General features: G+C 37.1%; 1 protein-coding gene across 1 annotated transcript in view; it reads left to right on the top strand.

Annotated features, from left to right (window-relative positions):
- The window catches only part of ERC2 (ELKS/RAB6-interacting/CAST family member 2), an 823240-nt gene that overhangs the window by 409703 nt on the left and 385615 nt on the right, over positions 1 to 27922 (top strand). Inside the window, exons 10-11 of the mRNA XM_024746387.1 lie at positions 10987 to 11180; positions 21883 to 21894. Coding sequence (XP_024602155.1) covers positions 10987 to 11180; positions 21883 to 21894 — 206 coding nt within the window. The remainder of the gene's footprint in view (positions 1 to 10986; positions 11181 to 21882; positions 21895 to 27922) is intronic.

Here is a 27922-nt window from a genome sequence, read left to right as displayed (position 1 = left end):
CTGTCAAAAGAAATGACCTGTGCAGAGGCCACTGCCATTTCTTTTGAAAGTGAAATTAAAAAATTAAGAACTCAGGGAACTATTGCCAGCTCTGATATTACCTCTGTCTTAACTTCAACCCTAAGGTGATAGAAAAACAGAGGTCATCTGCAGATCTAGGCTCATAGAATTCTTTCCCAGATCCTTCAAACATAGAGTTATCTATGCCAAAAGGGATAGCATTTGTAAAATAGCAAACAACTCAATGTATGTTATATTCAAGGGATAGAAGTTAAAATAGGTTTTTATTTTAAAGTAGGGCTATGCTCTTTGAGACTAGTAAATGCCTAACATTACTGTGGGTTTTGTAAGAGTTAAAAACATATCATTTGAGAACAAACTAAAATATAGTCTCCTAATAACAGGTAGTAACAATTCTGATTATAGCTTAATGGTACAAAAAAACAGGTAACTAGTAAAAATATGTGTAAAACAGCCCAGATGCCACCACTAATTTTTTTATCCTCATGACAAGTGTGTGTTTATATGAAGCAGTTTGTTTCTTTAACTTATTAAAGAAGAAGGGCTTTTTTGTTTTTCCAACTTAGGTGACTTAATGGGAGAAATAATACATAAGGTGACTGGGATTTGTTATGTGGCAGATGTGATCTGTGCTATCATGCATTCTAATTATCTCTTATTTATAAATTCCCATCATGGGAAAAAGGAATAGCAGGGATAAAGGAAACAATTCAGCCAACAACTTTTTGTTAAGCCACTGCTCCAGGATACATACAGCATGATACACAAGATACTTGGGTGTATTTCATTAGATTCAGTCTCCACCCTCCATTCTTTAAAACAAATTTTACTTTTGCAAACAGAATTCCTCAAGCCTCGTTGGAGCATCTTTATTAACCTCTTTCCCCATGTGTGATTTTTAGCAGAGCAACAAAAATAATCCAAATTTCCTTTCCCTTAACATTTGAATGGTTAATAAGCAGGCTTAGGACAGTGGAGATGTGAAGAAAGGCAAATTAACATTGGGATATCTTCAAGCTTGAAAATTGACCGCGAGAAAAATAAGTGTTTTCTGTAGATCATTTTGAAGAGGTGTAAAGTAATCCCACTGAAATTGTCTCACACTTACTACTTAAGGACAGGAAAAAAACCTAAGTATGTCATATTTTAGGTGTGCAGGGCAAATGGGGAGGGCTTTGTTTCTGCAGCAGCTATGATTTATCAGGACCACAATAGGAGTTCACCATCCCTGTTAGGATAGGTAGGGCCAAAGAAATAGTTCTGTTAACTTTTAGACCATTTCCAGAAATATTGATAACATGGCAGGTATTGGATTTTGCCTTCATTTTAACCCAGTGATGGGTCTCTAGGATGCAAAAGCAAACTTTTCAGTCCTTTAGGTGACTAATTCAAAAGTCGTTGACTGATTTTTCTCCCTGAGTTAATTAAGCTAACCCATTGTTTTGGCATCCTGGGAATATAGCCAATTATTAATATAGCCAATTAATATAGCTCATTATTATTATTTTTTAAAATTTATTTTATTGAAGTATAGTTGATTTACAATGTTGTGTTAATTTCTGCTGGACACTGAAGTGATTCAGTTATACATGTATATATTCTTTGCCATTTTCTTTTCCTTTATGGTTTATTACAAGATATTGAATATAGTTCCCTCTGCTATACAGTAGGACCTTGTTGTTTGTCCATTCTATATATAATAGTTTGCATCTGCTAATTCCCAACTCCCAATCCATCCTTCCCCACCCCTCTGCCCCTTGGCAAGCACAAGTCTATTCTCTATATCTGTGAGTCTGTTTCTGTTTCGTAAATAAGTTCATTTGTGTCATATCTTAGATTCCCCGTATAAGTGTTATCACATGGTGTTTGTATTTCTCTTTCTGACTTACTTCACTTAGTATGGTAAACTCTAGTTGCATCCATGTTGCTGCAAATGGCATTATTTCATTCTTTTTTATGGCTTAGTAGTGTTCCATTGTATATATGTACCATATTTTCTTTATCCATTCATCTCTTGATGGACATTTAGGTTGTTTCCATGTGTTGGCTATTGTGAATAGTGGTGCTGTGAACATAGGGGTGCATGCATCTTTTTGAATTATAGTTTTGCCCAGATATTTGCCCAGGAGTGGGATTGCTGGATCATATGGCAACTCTCTTTTTAGTTTTCTGAGGAACCTCCATACTGTTTTCCATAGTGTATAGCTCATTATTTTAACTCCCCTGTCTGCAGATATTCTCAGGGTTCAATTCGTTTTTATTTATTTATTTTTGAATTTTTAAAAAATTTATTTATTTACTTTTGGCTGTGTTGGGTCTTTGTTGCTGCTCGTGGGCTTTCTCTAGTTGCGGTGAGTGGGGGCTACTTTTCGTTGAGGTGCGCAGGCTTCTCATTGTGGTGGCTTCTCTTGTTGCAGAGCACAGGCTCTAGGCATGCGGGCTTCAGTAGTTGTGGCACGCAGGTTCATAGTTGTGGCTCACGGGCTCTAGAGCGCAGGCTCCGTAGTTGTGGCGTGCGGGCTTAGTTGTTCCACGGCATGTGGAATCTTCCCAGACCAGGCTCGAACCCGTGTCCCCTGCATTGGCAGGTGGATTGTTAACCACTGTGCCACCAGGGAAGCCCTCAATTCTTTTTTAGACTGATAGAGAAGCAGCATGATGAATTTTCTATACTTTAGAGTGTTTAAAAAATGACTGTTTTTCTGGTTATAGAAATAAGGTATGGTCTCAGCAGAAAGTTTGCCCAAAGTATAGATGGATATAGGAGAAAATAAAAGTAACAAGACACCTCAGTGAACAGAGATGATAACTAGGAACATCTAGGTTGTTCCACACCCAGATATCTTTTGATTGATTGTTAGTGTTCTTTCACCTCCTGTTTCCTTTTCTACGCTTTTCCTTCTTTCTTTCCTTTCTCCCCCTTCCCTCCCTTTTTCTTCCTTCTCTCCTTCCCTCTATTCTTTCTTCTTTTTCTTTTTTCTTATCTAATATCTATTTCTTTTCACGAAATTGTGTCAGTGTTTGTTGAGTTTTATATCCTATTTTTATGACATATCATCAGAATTTTCTCATATAATTAACTGTTCTTCTAAAACACCTTTTTAATGGTTGTATGATATTCCACTCTATGTTCTCATTCCCCAAACGTTAATCATTTCTTACCCCCCTTTTTTTTTTGCCAGTATAAATAATACACTGAAGAACATCTTTCCATATTAATTTTCCCATATTTCTATTTTTTTAATAGAATAAAATCCTGGGCCAGTAACTTTTAAAAGTTCCCGGTAGTTCCCACTATGTTGCATTTTAGAGAAGTTCTACTAAGGCATGGTTCTTCCAGCACTGAATAAAGGCATTCTTTCTGTCACATCCAGACCAACACCAAGGACTTTCATTTTACATAACTGACAAATGCACAGGTGGAATATTTTTTCTCATTTTAACTTTCCTTTCATTAATTACTAGTGTGGTTGAGGTTTTTAATTCATTTATTAGCTGTTTGTATTTTTCTTCTGTAAATTGTTTCTTTAAGTCATGTAAGCACTTGTTTTTGAGTTTTCTCTTTTGTTCATTGGATTATTCTGTATGGGTTATTCTGTGCTTTATATGGAAACTTCGTCAGATTTGTGGCAAAGTTTTATTTAATTTTTTTCTATAGAGAACTATTTTTACATTCCTGACCTGTGGTTCCCTTTAGGATTTCCTCATTGCCTTTATGCTTAAAAGTCATCCTCTGATTTCAAGCATAGACACTCAACTATATTAAATTTTTTAAATGTTACTTTTTATATCAATTTATCCACCTTATCTATCTTTAGATTACTTTGATTCATGTTGAGTGGTGGGGTTCTAACTATATTTTTTCTAAATGATCAACTAGTTATCCCAACACCATTTATCAAGTAATTCTTTCTGTATCCACTGATCTTGTTACTGTTTTATACTAAATTCTTATATGGATGAATATTTTAATTTCTGAGCTTCTGTTTAGTTTTATCAATTTCCATTGCTTGTTGAGTCGGAATTTTATTTATTGTGGCTTTATAATATTTTTAAACATCTAGTGCAACAAATTCCACCCTACTTCTCTCTGCTTTTTAAAAGTCTCAGTTTGTTTTAATGTTCTTAGCCTTTAATTTTCTCATTCCAAGTAAACTTTAGGATCACCTTGTCAATTAAAAAGCACAGTTGTTTAATTTGAATTATATTCAACCTATAAAATAATTTTAGAATGATTGCTATCTTTCCAATATTTTTTTCCCATTTCGTGAACTTGATACAACTTTTATCTATTTCAGTTATCTTTTACAGTAAAGTTTTGACATTTTCCTATTATAAGCCTGTGATCTTTCTTTTTAAGGATAGCCCTGAGCATTTCTATGTATATAATTTTTAGTTACTGTTGTGAATGCTATATTTCTCCTTTTATTTTCTAACCAGTTATTGGTACCTAGGAAATTTATTTTATTCTTGTTTATTTATTTTGAATATGGCCGCCCTACAAAATTTGGTGAATTCTAACTTGTTTTTGTTAAATAAGATAATTTTACAGTCAGTCCTATGTACATCTGTCTAAACTAAATCAGAATAAATAAAAATTAAGCTTTGAAGTCCTGCTGGGAGTATTTTTACCCTAGAGTAGAAATAAACCTTCTACTTTGAAAAACCTTTTACATTAGTCACTCTATTTTACTAAGTGATACTCTAATGCCATGTCTTAGGAGTCTAAAATGTTGTCTGTGTATCCTTATTACTTCTTATAGTAATAACCTTTCTTGAGCTTAACTACCAGTCTCTACTCCTGAAGGAGTTTTGTCTTGTCATTATAAACACTGTGCAGGTTATCTTCAGGCGAGTTCTTTTCTTCCTTTAGTTCTTACTTCTAGACAAGTAATATCATTTTTTCATCAGTCTCCAATACCTTCTTTGCTGTAGCCCTGATGGTTATTGTGCCCAGAGATCGTATCCAGAAGCCTCTTATAAATTTTTAATAAATCTTTAGACTTTCTGGGTCCTAAATTTAGTGCTTCATTTAATACCATCATTGCTGCAGGGCAAATGTTTGATTTGGAGGTACTGAGGGCAACTTTGCTACTGGCTAAGGCACACTTGAGACCCCTCTGTTGTTCCCACACATATTAGTCCACCCTGCCTGGTCACTATCTTTTGAAATCCCATCTCTTCTACAAATTCACCTTTTGTGGGACTCATATTTTATGTAAGGTTTTACAAGAAAAAGACCAAGCATTTTTCCAGTCCAAAGGGAAAAAAAAATTTTTTCATGTTCAGTGAACTCTTCCTGATTTATATGTCATTTTAAGAGTGCAATCCCAGGGACATGATAGGCTGAATTATAAATACTTTCACAGTCCTTATCTAGGTACAGTGTTTTCTTTTTACGATTTTTTTTTAGCCAGTGTCTGAAAATTATTTGATTCACTCATAGACTAACTAGCTCCCTTGACACAGTGGAAAATTACAACTATTTAAGAGGTAGTTGTAGCATACATGTAGCGTACATGTAGCATGTACATATACACACAAAAAACATACCTCACACTGAATCTAGGCTTTCAGTACTTAAAGAATTCAAGTTATATTTGAAATAACACTTAAGATTGGAAGTCACATGTTTTGTATCAGACCATCCAGATAATTACTCAGTTCTCTACATTGCTAATTTTAGGAAATTCCATAGTTAAAAGGTATTACATTAATAATTATATTTTTGTGTGAAGGGTCTTAAGAAGTGTTAAGCATACAGTTGGTTCCTTTTATTTTGCATATGTGGAACTTAAACAAATGTTCAAAATAATTTTTCTTATGTTTATTATACATATCCTATCTGTCTCATCTATGACAAGAAATTTCTTTTTGGAATGGTTGTTATAATATGCAAATTGTGAATATTCTGGATGTAGTTAGCTGGAATTGTGAAAGAATAATTTCCTTGAGCATTAATTAATGTAAGACTGAAAGGTACATCGTTTTTAGTTTCCAGACATATTTTTTAGACTCACCTATTATATTTGGTATTAATTAATTGGATTTAAAATAAAATTAAAATTTTATAACATGTTAGAGTTCTAAAATCATCCTAAAAACTCTATTTTAAAAAGTAATATTTTGTTTATAACTCAGAATTATGTGAAGATTGGAACTTACTGTAGCGGATTGAAATAATGTTTAGAGTAGTTTATATACCCTGTTCTGCTGTTAAGATATGAAAGGACCGTTAAAGTGTTGTTAACAGACACTAAACCCCCAAAGTGCTGCAATGGAGAATCATATTTTTACAGTGCATAAATTTAATAAATTATTGCTAAAACCATAAGCAGCATGAAAGAAAAGTCCTCAGATTCATTAGTTAGCGTTCTGCTTGCACTTTATGGTCATGACTAATCATTTGTTTATTTTGAGAGAAATGATTTTTTATTAAAGTTGTTAAGGCCCATTTCAAAGAGAGAATGTTATTTAACATTATAATTGAATATTCCCTGCCTAGTTTCACATCAGGTTTCTGGACCAAAGTTAATACTTTCCTTTCTAGGCACTTGGAATGGTGAACTAACATTTTATTAAAAATAATCAATGGCTAACTTTCACACAAGGAGTGTAAATAAACTTGTGATTTGTCATATTGATACTATCAATCCTGGTATGGTTTTAATCACGTTTGCTCTTAACTTTGATTTAGATATAGTATTAATCTGTAATTTTGCCTTATTTCCTGAAATAGTTCTAAATTGTTTCATTAAAATAACCACTAGGTATTGTTGTGTACTCCTTGTCCTAAGTCATGACCAGATTTCTCTTCTGTGCTTGATTCAGGCTTTCAGAACCAGTTCACATCAAAATGGCAAGCTTGCCCACATCTGTGAGGCTCCAAACTTTGTTTTGATTGTTCCCATTTGCGGGGAAATTTCCTTACATATGGAAATGCAAGAAACATAATTGGGGGACCCTCAAAATTTACTGATCTAATATGTAATACAGACATTTTTGAAATGTTCTTTTCTCAATTTTCTGTGTTTCTGTAAGATGCTTGAAATTTGCTCTAAAAGTTACCAGAAATATTTTGAAGCAGAACCAGATACCTGGATTTGTTTTTAAACTGACCTGTTTAATCAGAAAAATTAAATCTCTACATTAGGAAAAAAATGCTCATCGGTATTCCTTTGGTTTTAATGACTGGTGTACGTCTTTGAAAGTGACAATGTGCTTAACTATATTTATGATACATAAGTTCTGAAATAATTAAAAGAAAATCCACACCAATCTGCATTTTTCAAGAGCTAGATTCCTGACTAGTGAATGAAGTTGATGTGTCTTAGATGAATGGAATGGGCAATTGCTTCCTGACCTTTTGGGGGTACTAATTTAAAATCAACAGATTCATAAGGGGAAGTACTTATTGTATATTTTCAGTCTAAACCTTGAATAGGTCACAACGCCATGGTAGGAATTTGTCAGGTAATGATTTATTCAAATGTATTTTTATGTTTTTGCAGTGCCTAAAGTACATTAGGCCCAAATCTGTTGTCTACTTTTGATCCCTATCAGGAACTCCCAGTCCAGATTAAAGAACCCATGTTTTAATTTGAAAAGGCAAGAGTATTGCCTAAATGCAAAGAAAGTGCTTCCTTCTCTCTAGTTTTAGAGGAGGCTCTGGCCTTACAATTTTGAAGGAAGCATTGGCTTTGTAAGCTCAATTTCCTCCTGTTTTTCTTTGGTATAGTATCTCCCCCATGTCTATAGATCACAGTATAACACACTCACGCTACACTAGTTAACAGTTTCAGCCGATCCTCTGAAAAGTTGTGATTCATGCTGAGTAGAGCTGGTTAAATTCTGTGGAAGACTTTTGCTTCCACTGCTTAGGTTGGATCAGGGACTCACCAGGCTACAGTCATGTGAAACTCTCTCTTCCCTTGGGTCTTCACATGGACCCTAGTGATTATCCAAACGCAGCTGTTACTCTTCCATCTCTATATGACTCTTTCTTGCAGCTTTCTATTGACTTGAAAAATGTTTAAATGATATGTATCTACACCTTTATTTAATAACCTTTCCAAGAATTCTGACACCAATATTGAAGGTGATTTGACATAAACTCTTTTGCCCAGAAATCAGTAGACATTGATATAGAGATAAATAGATATATTTAACTCAAAGGTGTTCTTCAGGTTGTCTATTCCTTTTAAAAGGAAGAATCATTAGCACCTACAAATTATCTAACAGACACCAGGCCAGCTGTAAACTTGGCTATGGTCTTTATTTTAATAACATGATCTAACCGTAGCATCACACACAGTGGTCAACATGGTCTAGATTCAGGACTGTTTTTTCCTAGGCTTTCTGTACCTCTAAACATCCCGTGAGTCCTTTAACCGTATTCACTTGGTAGGTTTAAAAGATTGCCAACCCATTGAATTTCACCCTGTGCTGAAAACTTGCCTTGGTTCATCTTCTTTTCTTCAAGTAGCTAAAATAAGGAATGTGTTTACATACCTATCACCAGCAGACTGCTTTCTCTGAAAACCTAGCAGGGAGGCTTCTCTAAGGTGTATGTAGTATCTTGTCAATGAAAATTAAATAAGCATATCAATTTAGCTGTATGACAAGCCCCACTTATGGGATGCATATTATAAAATAATAATCACAATAAAAACACAAATGAATAATACCTTCCCCATGTTTGTCATTTTATAGTTTTCACTGTCCTTAGGCTTATTCATTTGCCCATAGTCGTAAGACACAAGGCCATATTTAGAATCTAGATCTTACAATTAGTAATCCTGTACCCATTTATTAAAAATCGTGATAATAATAATCTTAAGAATAAAAACAACCAAAATAAACCACAGCAGCTAACGGCTAGCTCTTTGTGAATCTTCAAATCTGAGTCAAAAAAGGAATTTTCACTCATCAGAAATAAGCTACAAAACATTTATTCATTTATTTTGAGTCTTTCTAGCTGGTCATTACTTAGTTCTTTAATTCTTTTTCTTAAACATCTCAATGTCACTGGTTGGTTAGTTTGAGAAAACTGCCATGGACAGGTTTTTAGCTGCCATAAAATAATGGTAATATAGTATAAAAGTAGAAGAGAATTAACATGAAATTTTTGTTTTCTTTCTCATAGTAATCGAAAAGCTGTATATTTTAAATGCTTTTCTGTTATAAGAGAAATGAGTTGATTATTATTATCACAAATAGAAGTAGTTATATGGAGTATTTTGTTTTAAAATAGAATACCTGCTCTACATTTTTTGATGGGAGATTAACAAATTAATATTCATTACTTCAATTTAAAATAAAATATTAGATGAATAAACTCCTAAAGGGATATTAGCTCAAGATTCACTTTCAGATTATTTTAATTATACTGAAAAAGCTCACTAATTCTATTCTATTCTATTATAATGAAACTCAGTGTATGCACTAAATAAATAAAACTAAATATTTTCTGAGAAATGTGATGACAGGCTGCCTGATACTGTGTTGAATTGATATATTTTTTCCAAGTTCTTTTGCGTAGTTGAGTTTATTTCTTGAATAAGGAAATCTTAGATTAAAGAATGTGAAAGCAAATTATTCCCCATCTATCCTCATGCTTAAATAATATGTTACATGCAAAAATATCCTAAAAATAATTAGTTTGTCATAAATAAGAAATTTATTTTTATTTCTACTAATTTTTGAATTTTTTTCTACTAAATTATTGCAAAGACTGTCAATCTTCTAACAGTAGTATTAGTGTTAATTTTTCCAACCATGCATGATTCATTTGACCCCACAGTAGTTGCAGCTTGCTTGCCTTGTTTTTTCCCTGAAATTTTTTTTAAAAAGTGTATAAAAACACAACGGACATCTGCTCTACATAGAAGACAGCAGGATAATTTAAGTCCTAATAAATTGTTAACATTTTATTAGTTCACACATGGATTTTGGAGATATATACATATATGACCTCTCTGAACTTTCTATGTTGAATGTGCACTGTTGTTAAACTACTTGTTTTTTCCCTGCCTGCTCTTTGAAGAAGTCAATTAGGAATAATGGGAAACAAGGGGTAGGCAAAACATTGCAGTGCAGTGTTATTTCCATCTGTCTGGGAATATTTCAGCCAAAAGTTTATTTTGGGAAAAAAAAAAGCCATAACGCACTGTCACACACAAAAAACCACAAATACTTTGGCTGCAAATTATTCTGCAGTGTTGTTGCTGTGTTGTTGCCTGTGTCTGTTCTCCTGTGTAAAGCTGCCCCCCACCCCCCATGCATGTGTTTGAAGATTCTCGTCTGTGTGCTTGCTCATGAATTAGCTCATCCTCCTCCCGGTTCAGGTTTATTTAATCAAAAGAACAAGAATTTATGGGTATGACTGTTAGCTGGAAAGCCCTTCTGCTTTTTCAAGGCTTTGTTTCATTCTACATCTTCTGCTGAAATTTCTCAGTGGGATGAAGTGTTCGATGATCAGTCAGCCAGTCTCTTATATGTTACCTAGCTTTACATATACCCTTGATGGTTCCTGGAGAAATAATTTAACATTGTTTTTTCTCAGTTTCTCTGTATTGGAAAAGGAAGCTGTTGGTATGAGTCATTTACTGTGAGGAGTTGAATTGTCTTAGTTCTGTTTGCCAAAACACCAGAAATAAACACATCACTGTCTCTACCTCCACCAAGCCCCCATTTCTTGTGGGGAAAAAAAAGCAAAAAGCAGCATCATTTAATGAAATAAAATATTAACAGTAGAAGAAACTAGCCTTAAAAACCAAGATAGTTCTAAGGTAGCTGAAATTTGTGATTTTTCTATTTTGCCTTTTAACTGACAGTATACCCATAATTCTTGATAGTTGTTATTTTTTTCTCCAAAGTTAATTTCTGGGCCATTGGTGACTGCACTATCTATTGTTGTTCTAAATTGTTATCTTAACTACATTCTTTAAAAATATAATGTTGAAGGCTCATAATATTGAAGATGACTCCAGGATGAACCCAGAATTTGCAGACCGAATAAAACAGCTTGATAAAGAGGCATCTTATTACCGTGATGAGTGTGGCAAGGCCCAAGCAGAAGTCGACCGGTTGCTGGAGATCCTCAAGGAGGTGGAGAATGAAAAGAATGACAAGGACAAGAAAATTGCAGAACTTGAGAGGTAAACTTTGCATTCATGTTGTGAATTGTCAACAGTGAATGAACATTGATTGCTTAGTTGCCCATCTCAGGTTGCAGTAAATTCGGAATGCACATTCATATTTCACGGAGGAAACAAGTTATGCATGAGGAATATGGCCTGTAGGGATGATGTTGTGTTTCTGTGGGATACTCGGAAGTCAGTTGGCTTATCTTTTGAGGGCTTATGTACTTCTTCAGTGTTTGAGAAAATAATGGGCAACTTCCTTGAGTGATATCCATGATCTAGCATTTGTGCCAGCAAAGTGTGTAAGAGACTGAAGCTTTGACTACCTGAAAAGAAAACCACTTAAAAAGTCTTTGTATTAGTTTGATGGTAATCTGATTTTTGTTCAGTGTGACCCATTTTAGAAATTATGTCAAGTTTTTTTTTTTTTTCTGATAGGCAAATTAAAATCCTTAAGGGCTTCATTTTAATTTTAAAGTGTGGAAATATTCTGCCAGCCTACTGGTTCTTATAAATACTGTTAATTTTAGATGTATCTACATGGTTATTTTGGAATGATATTTTAGGACCAAAATTTTTCTTAAAAAGATAGTGTGAAATCACAGTGAAGTTATCATTCAGGCAGACTCTCAACCACTGCGCCACCAGGGAAGCCCCATGTTTTTCTTATTGCTGAGAAAATTGAAACCCTGAAGGGTTGAACGACCTTCTGAAAATTAGTCCTGTGGTCAGAAAGAGACAAAACTGTAGTGTAGGTTTCTTGACTCCTAGTCCACTTCGCTGAGAAGAAGGGAGCCATAGCGAGGATGCCCTAGATAATATTACTAATAGTAATTATGATTCAAAATAGATTATATATATTTTATGCTCACAGTATAACAGGTACTCTGCTAAGCACTTGACCTGCAAGTACTGTATACCATTTTAATTCTACCCACAACACAGAAAGTCTCATTATCATCATTTTATAGGTGAGAAAACTATGACTTATACAGATTAAGTAACTTCCTCAAGATTGCAGAGTTTATAAGAATCAAAGTTAGGATTTGAACCCAGGTCTGACAGATGAGTGACTGAGAGCAATCCCATCCAACAGTGGGCCAGAAAGAAGAAGCTAGTCCAGTAGCACTCAACAGTCTCATAGCTGGCAGAGAGGCATCGCTGCTGGGCCACAGGAGATCTGCCTCATCTTTATTGGCTTTCATGAGAGAAAGCTCATTTAGAAGGCATTTTTCTGCACTAAACCAGCCCTTCAGAACAGTAATTGAAAGTCAGGATCAGCAACTATAAATATTTGCATAAAATAGCATAATTGTCTAGTTGGACAAACAGGTCTTAGCTGAACGCTATTGCCATTAAATCATCAAGAATATTCATGTTTTTATTTCCGCAATATGGAATGCATTAAAACAACAGTGATTTTACAGGCATTTATCTTTATGTACTTTCTGCACATTTTCTTTATCTCTGCCTTTGCCTCCCCTTAAAGCTGATGCCTCCCAGGCACTGTAATTCATAAAACGTGTGGTGGGACTTAACTCTGTCCCAGTTCTCTGCTGGCCTGTGTCTTGCGTCCAGCAGCAGAGCATAGTCTGGGAAATGTCTGAGCCCCAGTCCCAGCCCAGATCCAGAAAGGGGTGGGAGTGGAGATCAAGAGGCGAAGTTTCTTGGGAACAGGAGAGCTCAGCCTTGGCCTGTCTTTCTGAAGCATTATCTGCTGGGCTACATGTGTATTCTGACCAAAGCATCTTCCTCAAGTTGTCAGGCAGCCCTTTTCAAATTGGGCAGTATCTCCATTTGCTGGCTTAAACTACAAAATTCATACCTCATAATGTTGGGAACTAAAGATTTCTTAGCAATGTGACATATAGCTCCATTTTGGAATCATGGAGGAGTGTTTGCAATTAAGTTTGTGATTTTGAAAACCAAAAAATTGAACTCGTAATAAATTTGTAGTCTCTGGTCTGTACTGTGACCTACCAGAGTCAGTAGACCCTTTTTTAAAAGCAGCTAATGTTCTAAGATATTCCAGAACTTCCGTCACGTGCGAGAAAAGGTATGGGGTTAGGGATAACTCAAACGACACTGACACATGCCTACTTCTCTCTCAGGGGGCAGTTTGTGTTTGCTTTCTATTCCGTTAATATTCCCATTTTTTATTTTCTCCACAATATATACATTCTAAATAGCACATGCCTAGCACTTACATGGATGCATTTACCTCCTAAATTCTTCGTGAATGATGTTTTTCATCAGCCATTAAAGATTCTGCTTTTCAAAGTGCATGTTGCTCCAGTGTGGTCCCTATGTGCAGTTCTGCCTATAAACCCTTGCACTTGATGCTGATGGCTCAGCAGGGAGCTTCTGCCTTGGACTGCAGGCTGCTCTGGGGGAATTTGACACAATGTGGTCAGGGGACCTTCAGCAAGCCCCTGAGAGCTGGTCCAAATCAGGCTGAAGTCATTATGAGATCACCAATGCTAGATACCTTGTATGTGCACAATCAAGTAGCTAGAGGCAACATTAGAGGCAATGAAATATGTAGTCTTTCTATGTCAGTGCTCATCAAGGTCTCTGAGTTTTATTTAGAGTTTCAAGCTTAATCCTTTAGTGCCTTAGGGGAAGGAGAGAGGTTAACAGAGTCTGTCAAACAAGGCTTGCTGCCACTGGATTTCTGGCATCTCACCCATGGGAAGGAATCAGTCAGATGACCTTTCATGTAAATTATCTTAAATATATTAGGGGCTTTGTCACCGTTTGTCTGGAGGTCAGGGAATGCCCAAATTGAGCCCTCAATCAGATCCCTCCCCACTGTGAAGAAGAGAGTGGGTCCCTCAGGGGGGTTTACTCCTAAAACATAAATCAGAATAGAAAACAGGGTAGCAGTGTGCCCTGGGATAATCCGGGCAGTGCTGGAGCTCAAGGCTGAGAGGCATCCCTGACCCTATGTGATGGGGAGCGAGGTGTCAAACTCCATCAGGTGGATGCTGTGACAGTTCACATCTTTGGCTTTGAATGAAATACTTTGGATAAAAAAGCAAGTGTATGTGTCAGAATCTCTCCAGTTCTACCAAAGTACCTACAGACAAGACTGAATGAATCGAAATGAAGTGTTCTCTACAGCACTAAACTGGGGTCTGAAGGAGGTGTGTTCACCATTTGGGCTCATGTCTAATACTGGAGATTGCAAGCAGAACCAGAGGAAATGAGGAGCGCCTGAAGAACCTTTGTGAGATGTGTCCAAAAAGACCTGGGCACACAGTTGTCACTCACCGTGTGGCTGACAGAGTCTTGGTGCTCCAGCTGGGTGTCAGGCCTGAGCCTCTAAGGTAGGAGAGCTGAGTTCAGGACATTGGTCCACCAGAGACCTCCCGGTGCCAGGTAATATCAAACGGCAAAAGCTCCTCAGAGATCTCCATCTCAAAGCTAACACCCAGCTCCACTCAATGACCAGCAAGCTACAGTGCTCGACACCCTATGCCAAACAACTAGCAAGACAGGAACACAACCCCACCCATTAGCGGAGAGGCTGCCTAAAATCATAATAAGTTCACAGACACCCCAAAACACACCACCGGATGCGGCCCTGCCCACCAGAAAGACAAGATCCAGCCTCACCCACCAGAGCACAGGCACCAGTCCCCTCCACCAGGAAGCCTATGCAACCCACTGAACCAACCTTACCCACTGGGGCCAGACACCAAAAACAACGGGAAATATGAATCTGCAGCCTGTAGAAAGGAGACCCCAAACACAGTAAGTTAAGCAAAATGAGAAGACAGAGAAATACACAGCAGATGCAGGCGCAAGGTAAAAACCCACCAGACCAAACAAAGGAAGAGGAAACAGGCAGTCTACCTGAAAAAGAATTCAGAGTAATGATAGTAAAGATGATCCAAAATCTTGGAAATAGAATGGAGAAAATACAAGAAATGTTTAACAAGGACCTAGAAGAACTAAGGAGCAAACAAACAATGATGAACAACACAATAAATGAAATGAAAAATTCTCTAGAAGGAATCAGTAGCAGAATAACTGAGGTAGAAGAACGGATAAGTGACCTGGAAGATAAAATAGTGGAAATAACTACTGCAGAGCACAATAAAGAAAAAAGAATGAAAAGAATTGAGGACAGCCTCAAAGACTTCTGGGACAACATTAAATGCACCAACATTCGAATTATAGGGGTCCCAGATGAAGAAGAGAAAAAGAGAGGGACTGAGAAAATACTTGGAGAGATTATAGTTGAAACCTTCCCTAATATGGGAAAGGAAATAGTCAATCAAGTTCAGGAAGCGCATAGAGTCCCAAACAGGATAAATCCAAGGAAAAACACACCAAGACACACATTAATCAAACTAACAAAAATTAAATACAAAAAAAAATATTAAAAGCAGCAAGGGAAAAGCAACAAATAACATACAAGGGAATCCCCATAAGGTTAACAGCTGATCTTTCAGCAGAAACTCCGCAAGCCAGAAGGGAGTGGCAGGACATATTTAAAGTGATGAAAGAAAAAAACCTACAACCAAGATACTCTATCCAGCAAGGATCTCATTCAGATTCGATGGAGAAATTAAAACCTTTACAGACAAACAAAAGCTAAGAGAATACAGCACCACCAAACCAGCTTTAGAAGAAATCCTAAAGGCACTTCTCTAGGCAGGAAACACAAGAGAAGGAAAAGATCTACAATAACAAACCCAAAACAATTAAGAAAATGGTAATAGGAACTCTCACATATCGATAACTACCTTAAATGTAAATGGATTAAATGCTCCAACCAAAAGATATAGACTGGCTGAACGGATAAAAAAACAAGACCTGTATATATGCTGTCTACAAGAGACCCACTTCAGACCTAGGGACACATAGAGACGGAAAGTGAGGGGATGGAAAAAGATATTCCATGCAAATGGAAATCAAAAGAAAGCTGGAGTAGCAATTCTCATATCAGACAAAACATACTCTAAAATAAAGACTATTACAAGAGACAAAGAAGGACACTACATAATGATCAAGGGATCAATCCAAGAAGAAGATATAACAATTGTAAATATTTATGCACCCAACACAGGAGCACCTCAATACATAAGGCAAATACTAACAGCCATAAAAGGGGAAATCGACAGTAACACAATCATAGTAGCTTACTTTAACACCGCACTTTCACCAATGGACAGATCATCCAAAATGAAAATAAATAAGGAAACACAAGCTTTAAATGATACGTTAAACAAGATGGACTTAATTGATATTTATAGGACATTCCCTCCAAAAACAACAGAATACACTTTCTTCTCAAGGGCTCATGGAACATTCTCCAGGATAGATCATATCTTGGGTCACAAATCAAGCCTTGGTAAGTTTAAGAAAATTGAAATCATATCAAGTATCTTTTCCGACCACAACGCTCTGAGACTAGATATCAATTACAGGAAAAAAACTGTCAAATATACCAACACATGGAGGCTAAACAGTATGCTCCTAAATAACCAAGAGATCACTGAAGAAATCAAAGAGGAAATCAAAAAATATCTAGAAACAAAAGACAATGAAAACATGATGGCCCCAAACCTATGGGATACAGCAAAAGCAGTGCTAAGTTTATAGCAATACAATCCTACCTCAAGAAACATCTCACATAAACAACCTAACCTAACACCCAAAGCAGTTAGAGAAAGAAGAACAAAAAACCCCCAAAGTTAGCAGAAGGAAAGAAATCTCTGATGAAATAAATTAAAGATGATACAAACAGATGGAGAGATATACCATGTTCTTGGATTGGAAGAATCAACATTGTGAAAATGACTGTACTATCCAAAGCAATCTACAGATTCAATGCAATCCCTATCAAACTACCAGTGGCATTTTCCACAGAAATAGAACAAAAAATTTCACATGGTGTATGGAAACACAAAAGACCCTGAATACCCAAAGCAATCTTGAGAAAGAAAAATGGAGCTGGAGGAATCAGGCTCCCCGACTTCAGACTATACTACAAAGTAATCAAGACAGTGTGGTACTGGCACAAAAACAGGAATATAGATCAATGGGAAAGGATAGGAAGCCCAGAGATAAACCCGTACACCTATGGTCACCTTATTTTTGATAAAGGAGGCTAGAATATACAATGGAGAAAAGACAGACTCTTCAATACGTGGTGCTGGGAAGACTGGACAGCTACATGTAAAAGAATGAAATGAGAACACTCCCTAACACCATGCACAGAAATAAACTCAAAATGGATTAAAGACCTAAATGTAAGAACAGACACTATAAAACTCATAGAGTGAAACATAGGCAGAACACTCTATGACATAAATCACAGCAAAATCCTTTTTGACCCACCTCCTAGAAAAATGGAAGTAAAAACAAAAATAAACAAATGGGACCTAATGAAACTTAAAAGCTTTTGCAAAGCAAAGGAAGCTGCAAACAAGACGAAAAGGCAACCCTCAGAATGGGAGAAAGTATTTGCAAACGAATCAATAGACAAAGGATTAATCTCCAAAATATATAAACAGCTCATGCAATTCAATGTTAAAAAACAAACAAACAACCCAATCCAAAAATGGGCAGAAGACTGAAATAGGCATTTCTCCGAAGAAGATATACAGATTGCCAACAAAACATGAAAGGATGCTCAACATCACTAATTATTAGAGAAATGCAAATCAGAACTACAATGAGGTATCACCTCACACAAGTTAGAATGGGCATCATAAGAAAATCTACAAACAACAAATGCTACAGAGGGTGTGGAGAAAAGGAAACCCTCTTGCACTGTTGGTAGGAATGTAAATTGATACAGCCACAATGGAGAACAGTGTGGAGGTTCCTTAAAAAACAAAAAATAGAACTACCATATGATGCAGCCATCCCACTACTGGGCATTGAAATCTCTTGCATTCCTATACACTAATGATGAAAAATCTGAAAGAAATTAAGGAAACACTCCCATTTACCATCGCAACAAAAGGAATAAAATACCTAGGAATAAACCTACCTAAGGAGGCGAAAGACCTGTATGCAGAAAACTATAAGACACTGATGAAATAAATTAAAGATGATACAAACAGATGGAGAGATATACCATGTTCTTGGATTGGAAGAATCAACATTGTGAAAATGACTGTACTATCCAAAGCAATCTACAGATTCAATGCAATCCCTATCAAACTACCAGTGGCATTTTCCACAGAAATAGAACAAAAAATTTCACATGGTGTATGGAAACACAAAAGACCCTGAATACCCAAAGCAATCTTGAGAAAGAAAAATGGAGCTGGAGGAATCAGGCTCCCCGACTTCAGACTATACTACAAAGTAATCAAGACAGTGTGGTACTGGCACAAAAACAGGAATATAGATCAATGGGAAAGGATAGGAAGCCCAGAGATAAACCCGTACACCTATGGTCACCTTATTTTTGATAAAGGAGGCTAGAATATACAATGGAGAAAAGACAGACTCTTCAATACGTGGTGCTGGGAAGACTGGACAGCTACATGTAAAAGAATGAAATGAGAACACTCCCTAACACCATGCACAGAAATAAACTCAAAATGGATTAAAGACCTAAATGTAAGAACAGACACTATAAAACTCATAGAGTGAAACATAGGCAGAACACTCTATGACATAAATCACAGCAAAATCCTTTTTGACCCACCTCCTAGAAAAATGGAAGTAAAAACAAAAATAAACAAATGGGACCTAATGAAACTTAAAAGCTTTTGCAAAGCAAAGGAAGCTGCAAACAAGACGAAAAGGCAACCCTCAGAATGGGAGAAAGTATTTGCAAACGAATCAATAGACAAAGGATTAATCTCCAAAATATATAAACAGCTCATGCAATTCAATGTTAAAAAACAAACAAACAACCCAATCCAAAAATGGGCAGAAGACTGAAATAGGCATTTCTCCGAAGAAGATATACAGATTGCCAACAAAACATGAAAGGATGCTCAACATCACTAATTATTAGAGAAATGCAAATCAGAACTACAATGAGGTATCACCTCACACAAGTTAGAATGGGCATCATAAGAAAATCTACAAACAACAAATGCTACAGAGGGTGTGGAGAAAAGGAAACCCTCTTGCACTGTTGGTAGGAATGTAAATTGATACAGCCACAATGGAGAACAGTGTGGAGGTTCCTTAAAAAACAAAAAATAGAACTACCATATGATGCAGCCATCCCACTACTGGGCATATATCCTGAGAAAACCATAATTCAAAAAGAGTCATGTACCAAAATATTCATTGCAGCTCTATTTACAATAGCCAGGACATGGAAGCTGTGAAAGTGTCCATCAACAGACGAATGGAAAAAGAAGATATGGCACGTATGTACAATGGAATATTAGCCATAAAAAGGTACAAAACTGAGTTATTTGTGGTGCGGTGGATGGACCTAGAGACTGTCATACAGAGTGAAGTAAGTCAGAAGGAGAAAAACAAACACTGTATGCTAGCACATATATATGGAATCTAAAAAAATCAAAAAACAAAAAAATGGTTCCGAAGAACGTAGGGGCTGGACAGGAATAAAAACGCAGAAGTAGAAAATGGACTCGATGACATGGGGAGTGCGAAAGGGAAGCTGGGACGAACTGAGAGAGTGGCATGGACATATATACACTACCAAATGTAAAATAGATAGCAAGTGGGAAGCAGCCACATAGCATAGGGAGATCAGCTCAGTGCTTTGTGACCACCTGGAGCGGTGGGATAAGGAGGGTGGGAGGGAGACGCAAGAGAGAGGAGATATGGGATTTATGTATACATATAGGTGATTCACTTTGTTATACAGCAGAAACTAACACACCACTATAAAGCAATTATACTCCAATAAAGATGTTAAAAAAAAAAAGAAAGGAAAACAAGGTAGCATTTAAATATCTGGATCGGGACTCATGCTACCAGACAATTGGACAATGAGAAATCATTTTAGATGCCTAAAAGCACCTTATCTAAGGTTGAGAAATAGACTATTATTTTTCCCTCTGAATTTGCTCAATAACGTGCTGACATAATTTCTTTGCTACTTTTCAGAACTGTTTTCAGAAAATGTAAACTTAAGCTTTCATTTTTAAAAAATTATAATATGATCTAGAAATCTGATGGTACATGGAGGAAACTTGATACCAGTTCTGTTTGTTTTGATATAAACTCTTGTTGCTAAGTAATTCCCATTTATGTTTGTAAATGTATTTGAAGGAATTTCTTTAAGACAAGTGACAGATGGTTTTATACCATCCCTAGCAGCTTTTTGGGGAAGTTCATGGATATAGATGCCTTTGAGTTGGCAAGAGAAACTAGGGACCCTTGGAAAAGGCAGCTAAACCTTAAATGTTTGCTTGCTGTTTCAGTTTAGGATTCCCTAAAGTTTGACCATGGACCTCAGTTTGGCTTACCTCTGCTCCAGACAGATTTCAAACAGCAGCAGCATCACTAGAGTCCCCACAAAGGCCATGGCCTGACTTAACTCTTATTTTTGATCAGTCGTGCATTCGTTATCACGAACTACTCTGCAGGGGAATTTCAGACACGAGGGATTATTGGATCAGTGCTTTCACCAAGTGTTTAATCTTGAATTTTCTACTTGATTTGTATCATTATAGTTGATACAAATCATTTCTACTTGATTTGTATCATTCATCTGAAATGTTTTTGTTTAAGCTTTCTTCTGAGGATTTGTTGTGCTTTTTCTTTCTTTGTGAAATGCTTAAAACTACTTCTTAATAGTATGGAATGGTGGGGTCCCACTGAGCAGATGGCTGATACAGTATGTGTTAATCCACCTGGTTTTTTGCAAAGGGCATTTTATAGGTAAACAAAATGAATGTCCACTATGATTTCTGTGGTAGCCTGAAGAGGATATGACTTTTAATTTTTGCTTCACATTAGAGACTTTATTCTTTTGACAAATTAGAAAGACATGCTACATATTTTTCTACAAATTAGTTATCAAGTGTTTGGATATTTTCAGTGATGAAGTTTGATCCTCATTTTCACAACCAAAAAAAATTACTCTCAGCTTTGGAAGTTAATCTGTCTTTTCTTGGGGGGCTGATAGGCAGATGGCACCTCACCTGAAGCTGTCCTCATAGTCTTTGATCATTGCTAGGTACAGTGCTCTGTGAGCATGTAAAATGGAAATCTTTGAACAGAAAGCTAAATTGCTCAGATCCTTTTGGTTTTTAGGGATGAAGAAAAAATATCTCATAGGATATAATCTTCCAACTTACTGGTTCTAATAAAATCTTTCTGACATAAGTGCTTACCACCAGTTCTAATACCTTAGTAATTTTCATTTCAGTTTATTAAATAATAAAATTTTACATGCACACAGATAGGAGCTTTCTCTATAAATATTCCTCCAGAAAAGAGCAAATTGTGCCATTGTGTTGCTGGAACACACCTCTGTTTCACATCAGTGCTTGTAATTATGTGCATGAGAGCAGATACTGGTTTCTTATATGTAATAATTAATATAACAGCTTAGAGTGTATGCCCAGGCTTTTGGGGGGTAATATCAGATAGAAGTTGCTTTATTGTCCTTCATTTGGTTATAAAACCTGCTAATATAACATCTGTTGGCTGTATGTTTAAAACTAATGCATTTACTTCCTTTTATTCTCTTTTGTTATCCCTTTTCCTTTCTGCTTATCCTCCAAATTGCTGCTTTCACCCTTGCTCCAATCAGCTTGACTCTCAGGTCAGTACTTTCAGTTTTTCTTCTAACCGCCCTTCCCTCCTAAGCTCAATTTATTGCTTGCACTTGTGTAACAAATACATTTCTGAAATGGTTTTCCTCTGGCCACCACATTTTTTTTTTCCGTTTCATCCCATGCCTAGGGAAGGTTTATTTTATGAGAAGCCTGTATAGGTGGGAAAAGGAACAGAAGAAGATGAAAATAAATCATTGTTGGATTATTTGATACATTCTCTTCCTGGATTATAAAATCAGTAAGAGAAATCATTGTGAAAACTCCCGAGTGCATTTCTCCTGAGCAGCTCAGAAAATTAGCTGCATGATGATAAAACATGGAGCAGTGGAAAAAACAAAATTGCAGGATGCTAAATTTAACCTAGGAGAACAAAAGATTTGCTCGTGACACAGCAACTTAAAAGCTAAATTTAATAGTGCAAATCGTTTAGACTTTTCGCTTAATAAATCACTGTGTTTTGAAAGATTTATAATACTTTTTTTAAAGTCACTTTTGAAAATTATCAGTGTGTTAGTAACATATTGTACACACATGTTATTTCCTGTCATTGTTTTGGTTTTAACCTTTTTAACTTCATTTTTATTAGCCATAAGACATACTTTAATTACCTAGGGCGTAGCATATGGAACAAAATGTAAAACTAGATTCATCGTTGACTGTGTGCACCCCAGTATTAAGAAGCGAAATGGACATTTTGTTTGAAAATGCATCCCAGGTTTGATTCCTCTAAGGCAGGGGGCCCAAGTCAATAATTGGTTCTCCTTTAAGTCAAGCTAGACTTCTCTTTCCAATAACAACATAATAATATCTAGTGATTTCTTTATAATTCAGTCAGTGAGTTTACTACAAGATGCTCATTGTGTGATCTGGGCTTACCCAGACTTCAAAAAAGATTCAAATTAAATTGGTAGCCAATATAGTTGCTCTTTTCAGAGGCAGGCTATATTATTTTCTTCTCTTTATTCAGGGTCTGCGCCTCTTTATTCTGTCCACTGCTATCATCTAAGCCAGTAGTGAATAATTTTAAAACAAGGCATCCTGCCCACACATCAGTTTTGCCCCCTCCACCCACCCACTGCCTGCTCCCAACCCGGTGGTGGGGCTCATAGTCCTTCAAATTGAAACCACTTCTCTGTTGTTCCCACATACCACACTGGGTGTCCCACCGGAACTGCCTTGAACTTCATCACACTGAAGGAAGCCCGTTCTCAATCGTTCCCCAAACAGAGATCTAAACAGAGATTAAAATTACGGCCCTACAGAACTGCTCTCACCAAAAACCTAATGACTGTTAATTCAGTTTCTGGTGCCCTTATGTGCAGGAACAGACATCATAATGAGGGTGGGGAGGACGGCCTTGGCCACATGGCATCCAAACCCTTCCTCCAAGTTTTGGATTTGCTCATTTAAGAAGCTCTAAGCTTTTCTCCTTGCCTGTCTTTTTTTGTTTTCTTTCTCCTTTTGCCTTCCCTTTGCTACCCCTAATCTGTACCTGTTGATATTTAAGCCCTTGAGACCAGGGACCCCGTTCATTCTCACACCTCAGGCTCCCAGCCTTTAGATGCCGTCCACAGTTATTCTACTGTGTCTTTTATGTGCCAGGAACTGTGTTGTTCAGTATTTGGTTTTTTCCTATTGTGTAGTGAATGAATGTGAACTTAGACTGTCAGAAGATGGGCTGTAGGGTTAGGGTTTGGAGAGTTTGTGGGTAATAAGGGGTTCTCTGGACAAGGGTGTGCTGATCGTGTTTGATAAAATGTTCAGGCCAAGTCTAATTGGGAGAACTATAGTGGTCAAAAGAAGATTCAGACCATTTCAATATCATTTAACCTCTTGCCTCAGATGAACACGGTGGAGAAAATGTACAATCATTGCAAACTGTCTCTAGTTATATTTTCAGTGTAGGAAGAATTGGGCAGCCCTGCTCTTCTAGAAACAAGTCTATGGAGTCCTAGAAGCTTTCTGAGCTTTGACAAGTTTTCAGAGTTAACTATGCTTTTTGTCCAGCCACTTGCAGGTTTACCAGCTAAAATAAAATGAAATGTAACAATTGAATTGAATACACGATCTTTGGCCATTGTGCCTTCTTTACATAGCTCACAACTGAGTTACATATATTTGTGTATGCATACATACATATATAATATGTGTATATTTTTATCATATATATTTTTTTAAATGTCTGATCATTCTTACCGTAAAAGTCTGTAGTCTGCCATGCACCTCTTTATCTCCCAATCTGAAATTGGAAAATTTCACTAACTCTTGGGTCTTTTCTATGTGCTGTGGACTCCATGAGAAATTCTCTCCTCCAACTACTTTTTAAAGTGACCTCATTTCTTTTTCAAACTCTGTGTAGACTCTCCTGCTTTAAATTCAGGTAGACAGATGTTAAGTATTGGGTTTGGTAAAATGCAAATGTCATATGCTAAACCTGTTTAGGGTCTCACTCCAGAAAACTCCACTTTTGTCTCTATACACAAACCAGTGGGAAGCTGGAGAGGTATAGCAAGATCCCTGCATTGCACTCGGGGAGGGTTTATGTGAAATTTGCTCATTTCTAGGAACTATTTGTGAGGTTAGTATGTGACTTATGAGAGATGAGGTTATCTAGATAAATGTATGCAGCAGTTGACCAAAAAAAGGAATAGTATCCTTTGGGATTCAGTCCAAAATCCTGCCAGAGAATCAACCAAGTAAAACCAGAAGGCGCAGGCCTCTCCTGGGCTCTCCCAGCCTCCGATTCGCTTTGCATTCTGGGTTTCTTGTTTGTGCCTCCGATTCGCTTTGGATTCTGGGTTTCTTGTTTGTGCTTCAGTATACCCTCTTGGAGAGGAAGTAGCTGTCTTCGGAGTGGGTGTTTTGGGATCCTCCCTGCACATGTCTGGTGAGGGGCTGTGTGCATCTCCCTGGCAAGCAGGCTCGAGCTGATGGTTTGCGCCTGGCAGCAGGCGTGAGCTCATTATTACAGAGTCACTTCAAACACTTCTACCAAAATCAACTCTTTGTGATGTTTCCCCAAAGCTGAACACTGCACTCTCAGTCCCTCATTCTTCTAGCAAAAGATGAAGTCCCTGCTCCCAGACCTCAGAGGCCTGTTGCCCAAAGAAATAATGAAAAACACCTTGCCCAGAGCATCCTGCAGTTGTTTGCTCTTTGCTGGGGTCAGTTCTTGGCTCCGTTCCCTCCACAAAGACAGAGTAAGCACCTCCTGTGTGCTAGGCTGGGCACTACATGCTGGCCTGGCATTTCCAAAAAATAGCTGGTGAAAAACTGACCAAAGTGTTTGAGAAATGCTGTATTACATTCTTCATTTTTATATTCATGATACACATTGATCCTAGTAATAATCGGAATAAGAGAAGTAGCAGCGGCAGTGATAACGTTGAACGTTAACTAAATGGCAGCACTGATTTAATCTTTTTTTTTTTTTGGTAGTATTTACTTCTCATAACAGCTGTATGAGGTCAGGACTGTCATTTCTTCCATGTTAGGGAAGAGGAAACTGGAGTTCATAAAAGTTACATATTTTGCTCCAGTTAATATAGCTATTAAGTGAAGGTATTGGGGTTTCTCCCCCAAAAGGCAGTCCTTTCTGATTTACTTTAAAAAAACTTTTTTGCTACTTCTGCTCCAGTTGCATAATAAAAACTCTGAGAGGCCTTTAGGAGGGAAACTTAGTGTGAAACTTAGTGTGCAATTGTGTTTAATCTATGACTTCCCACATATAATACTTGTAGATTATATTCCATGAAGCATTTTGGGGGACTGCTGTCTGCTGTGCAGCCAGCCTCTTCCTTCACCCTGAGATTCGTGCCCTCCTTCCCCCTCCACCCCACCTCCTTTACCCTGAGCTGGTTCCTTGTGCACAGATCCTGCTCTGGCAGGGCCACCTCAGCTATCTTCTCTTCCCTGAGTGCCTTAGACAGAAGCACTTTCTCCCTGTCTTGATCTCCTCAGAGCTTTATCTAACCCTTTTCCTTGGCTTGTGTCATATCCTACCTTGAATTAGGGCAGTTAATCAATGCACTGTGTCTCCCAGTAGACAGCAGCCTCCTCTAGCGCTGCATGGGTCTCTAGCTGCATGCGGTGTTGTGTCAGACACTGGAGGTGGCAGTCATACTCCTGAAGGTTGTTCAATGCATGACTGTTGAAGAAAGGAACTTCTGTTAGCTTCGTCTCCCCCCTTCTACCTTTTACTTGGTCCCCACAGAGATTTGCTATTTGCTGGTGGGCTCTTTCTGGAGGTTGAGTTGACTGCCCTGGATATCATATCTAGCTTCAGACAGGAAGCTCTAAGAAAAGATATGATTGGTTTTCTATCAAGCTGGATGCTTGAAAGTTCAAGAACAATTAAGACAAATAAAAGGGAAAAGATCTCTTTCTGAACTTACCTCATTTTCTCCTTCTCTTCCTCCTTCCTTTGTTCCCTCTTCCCTCCCTCCATCTTCCTTTCGTCTTCCCTCTCCCTCCCTCTGTCCCTCCCCTTCCCCTCCTTTCTTGACTATTCATTAAACTCCTTCTCCATGCAAGGGTCTGTGCTGGGTGTTGAGGATATAGAATGACCCCTCCCCTCATTGAATTCAAAGACCAGTACTTCCTATAAGGAAGGATTTGGCCACTTATGAAAAATAGTTTGTGCCATTTATACTAATAACTGGAAAAACTGGGTTTCAGGTGTTTTTAAAAATTCGTTTTCCTGTTGCCTTTGAAGGGGTTATCCACAGGTCAGAAAATCATTTCCCTCTTTAAAACCGCCTTATACTAATGCTGACATTTCTGGTGAAGTGTCAGAAAATTTTATGCCCAAGCAGAACTGGTAGAAAGCCAGAAATCAATAGATTTTGCTTTGGGTGCAAATATTTTATCGGGGATGGGAAAAAGTTGTTTTCTCTGATTTACAGCTCCTGCAAATATAAAGTGGGTTCTGTATTTAGAAATGGTTTTGAACCTTTGAGATGTAGCCAGGGTTTGGTTCTTGCACCTTTCCGACCTGGCCTTGGTGGGACTTGCCATGGCTAATGTTTTGCTGAGCCAGTTCCAATTTGTAGAACTAAGGCTTTAAGCTCTGTATTATTTTTACTTTTTAGCTTCTGCTTAAGTTGCTGCTCTGGCACTCTATCCGTACCTTCCAGAATAGTGAAAAAGATTGAAGGAATACAATTTGCATTGTAGTTGAAATATTTTTGTAGTGCAGTGTGTTTCTGAGGTTCCTTGAAATGAGTAAAACCATTCTCAACTTGCAAATCTATTAAAACAATGACAACAATAAAACAACAGGAAAATCAAGAGAGAGTGCCAGGTAAGCCTATTAAGTCCAGGCCTCTGAATAAGAGATGTCATATTGGTAGAGGTAACGATTCATTTGTATTTTTTTCAAAATCTTTCCTTTTCTCTTTTCCTCCCCTGCTCCTGGCTTTTGGTTGGTGCTACCATATGGATGAATATCAGCAACTAGTAAATCTCTCAAGATATGTTAGCCTTTTCTGTAAATGTTGAGAAGGGGAAGGAATTTTTTAAAAAAAGTTTCTCAGTATTATTATAAATCACTTTCTAGAAAAATAATACCTTGTTTCCTTTATATGGCTTTTCTTATGAAATGTGAATTCTGTCACTTCATTACCGACAATACCAGCTTGAGTTGTAGGGAAACCTATCCAACTAGTGACTGGGACTTTCTTCCATATTGGGTAAAGGTGCTTGGACTTTTCACACTGCATAATGTCACATTTTTGTGAAGCCTACGTTTTGGGAGTACCTGTTTAAAAATGAGTGGATACTGTGTGTGTTTCTCTGAAGAAGCTACTTTGTTGTTGGTATATCTCATAAAGGCTTTGGAAATTTTCTTTTTAGGGAATTCTGATGATTTCAGTATTTGCCACTCTTTTATTTTACTGTAAGTTTAATGAATACTAAATACATGAAAATTATTTATAATAGTAAACTAAATAGATATGAAAACTAGAGTAGAATAGTAAAGCAGAAATTGGCTGATTTTGCTTTGGGTGCAACTGT

This window comes from Neophocaena asiaeorientalis, unplaced genomic scaffold, assembly GCF_003031525.2.
Source record: "Neophocaena asiaeorientalis asiaeorientalis breed wild unplaced genomic scaffold, Neophocaena_asiaeorientalis_V1.1 scaffold251, whole genome shotgun sequence".
In the NCBI taxonomy this organism is placed as follows: Eukaryota; Metazoa; Chordata; class Mammalia; order Artiodactyla; family Phocoenidae; genus Neophocaena; species Neophocaena asiaeorientalis.
This window is presented reverse-complemented; position numbering and strand designations above follow the sequence as displayed.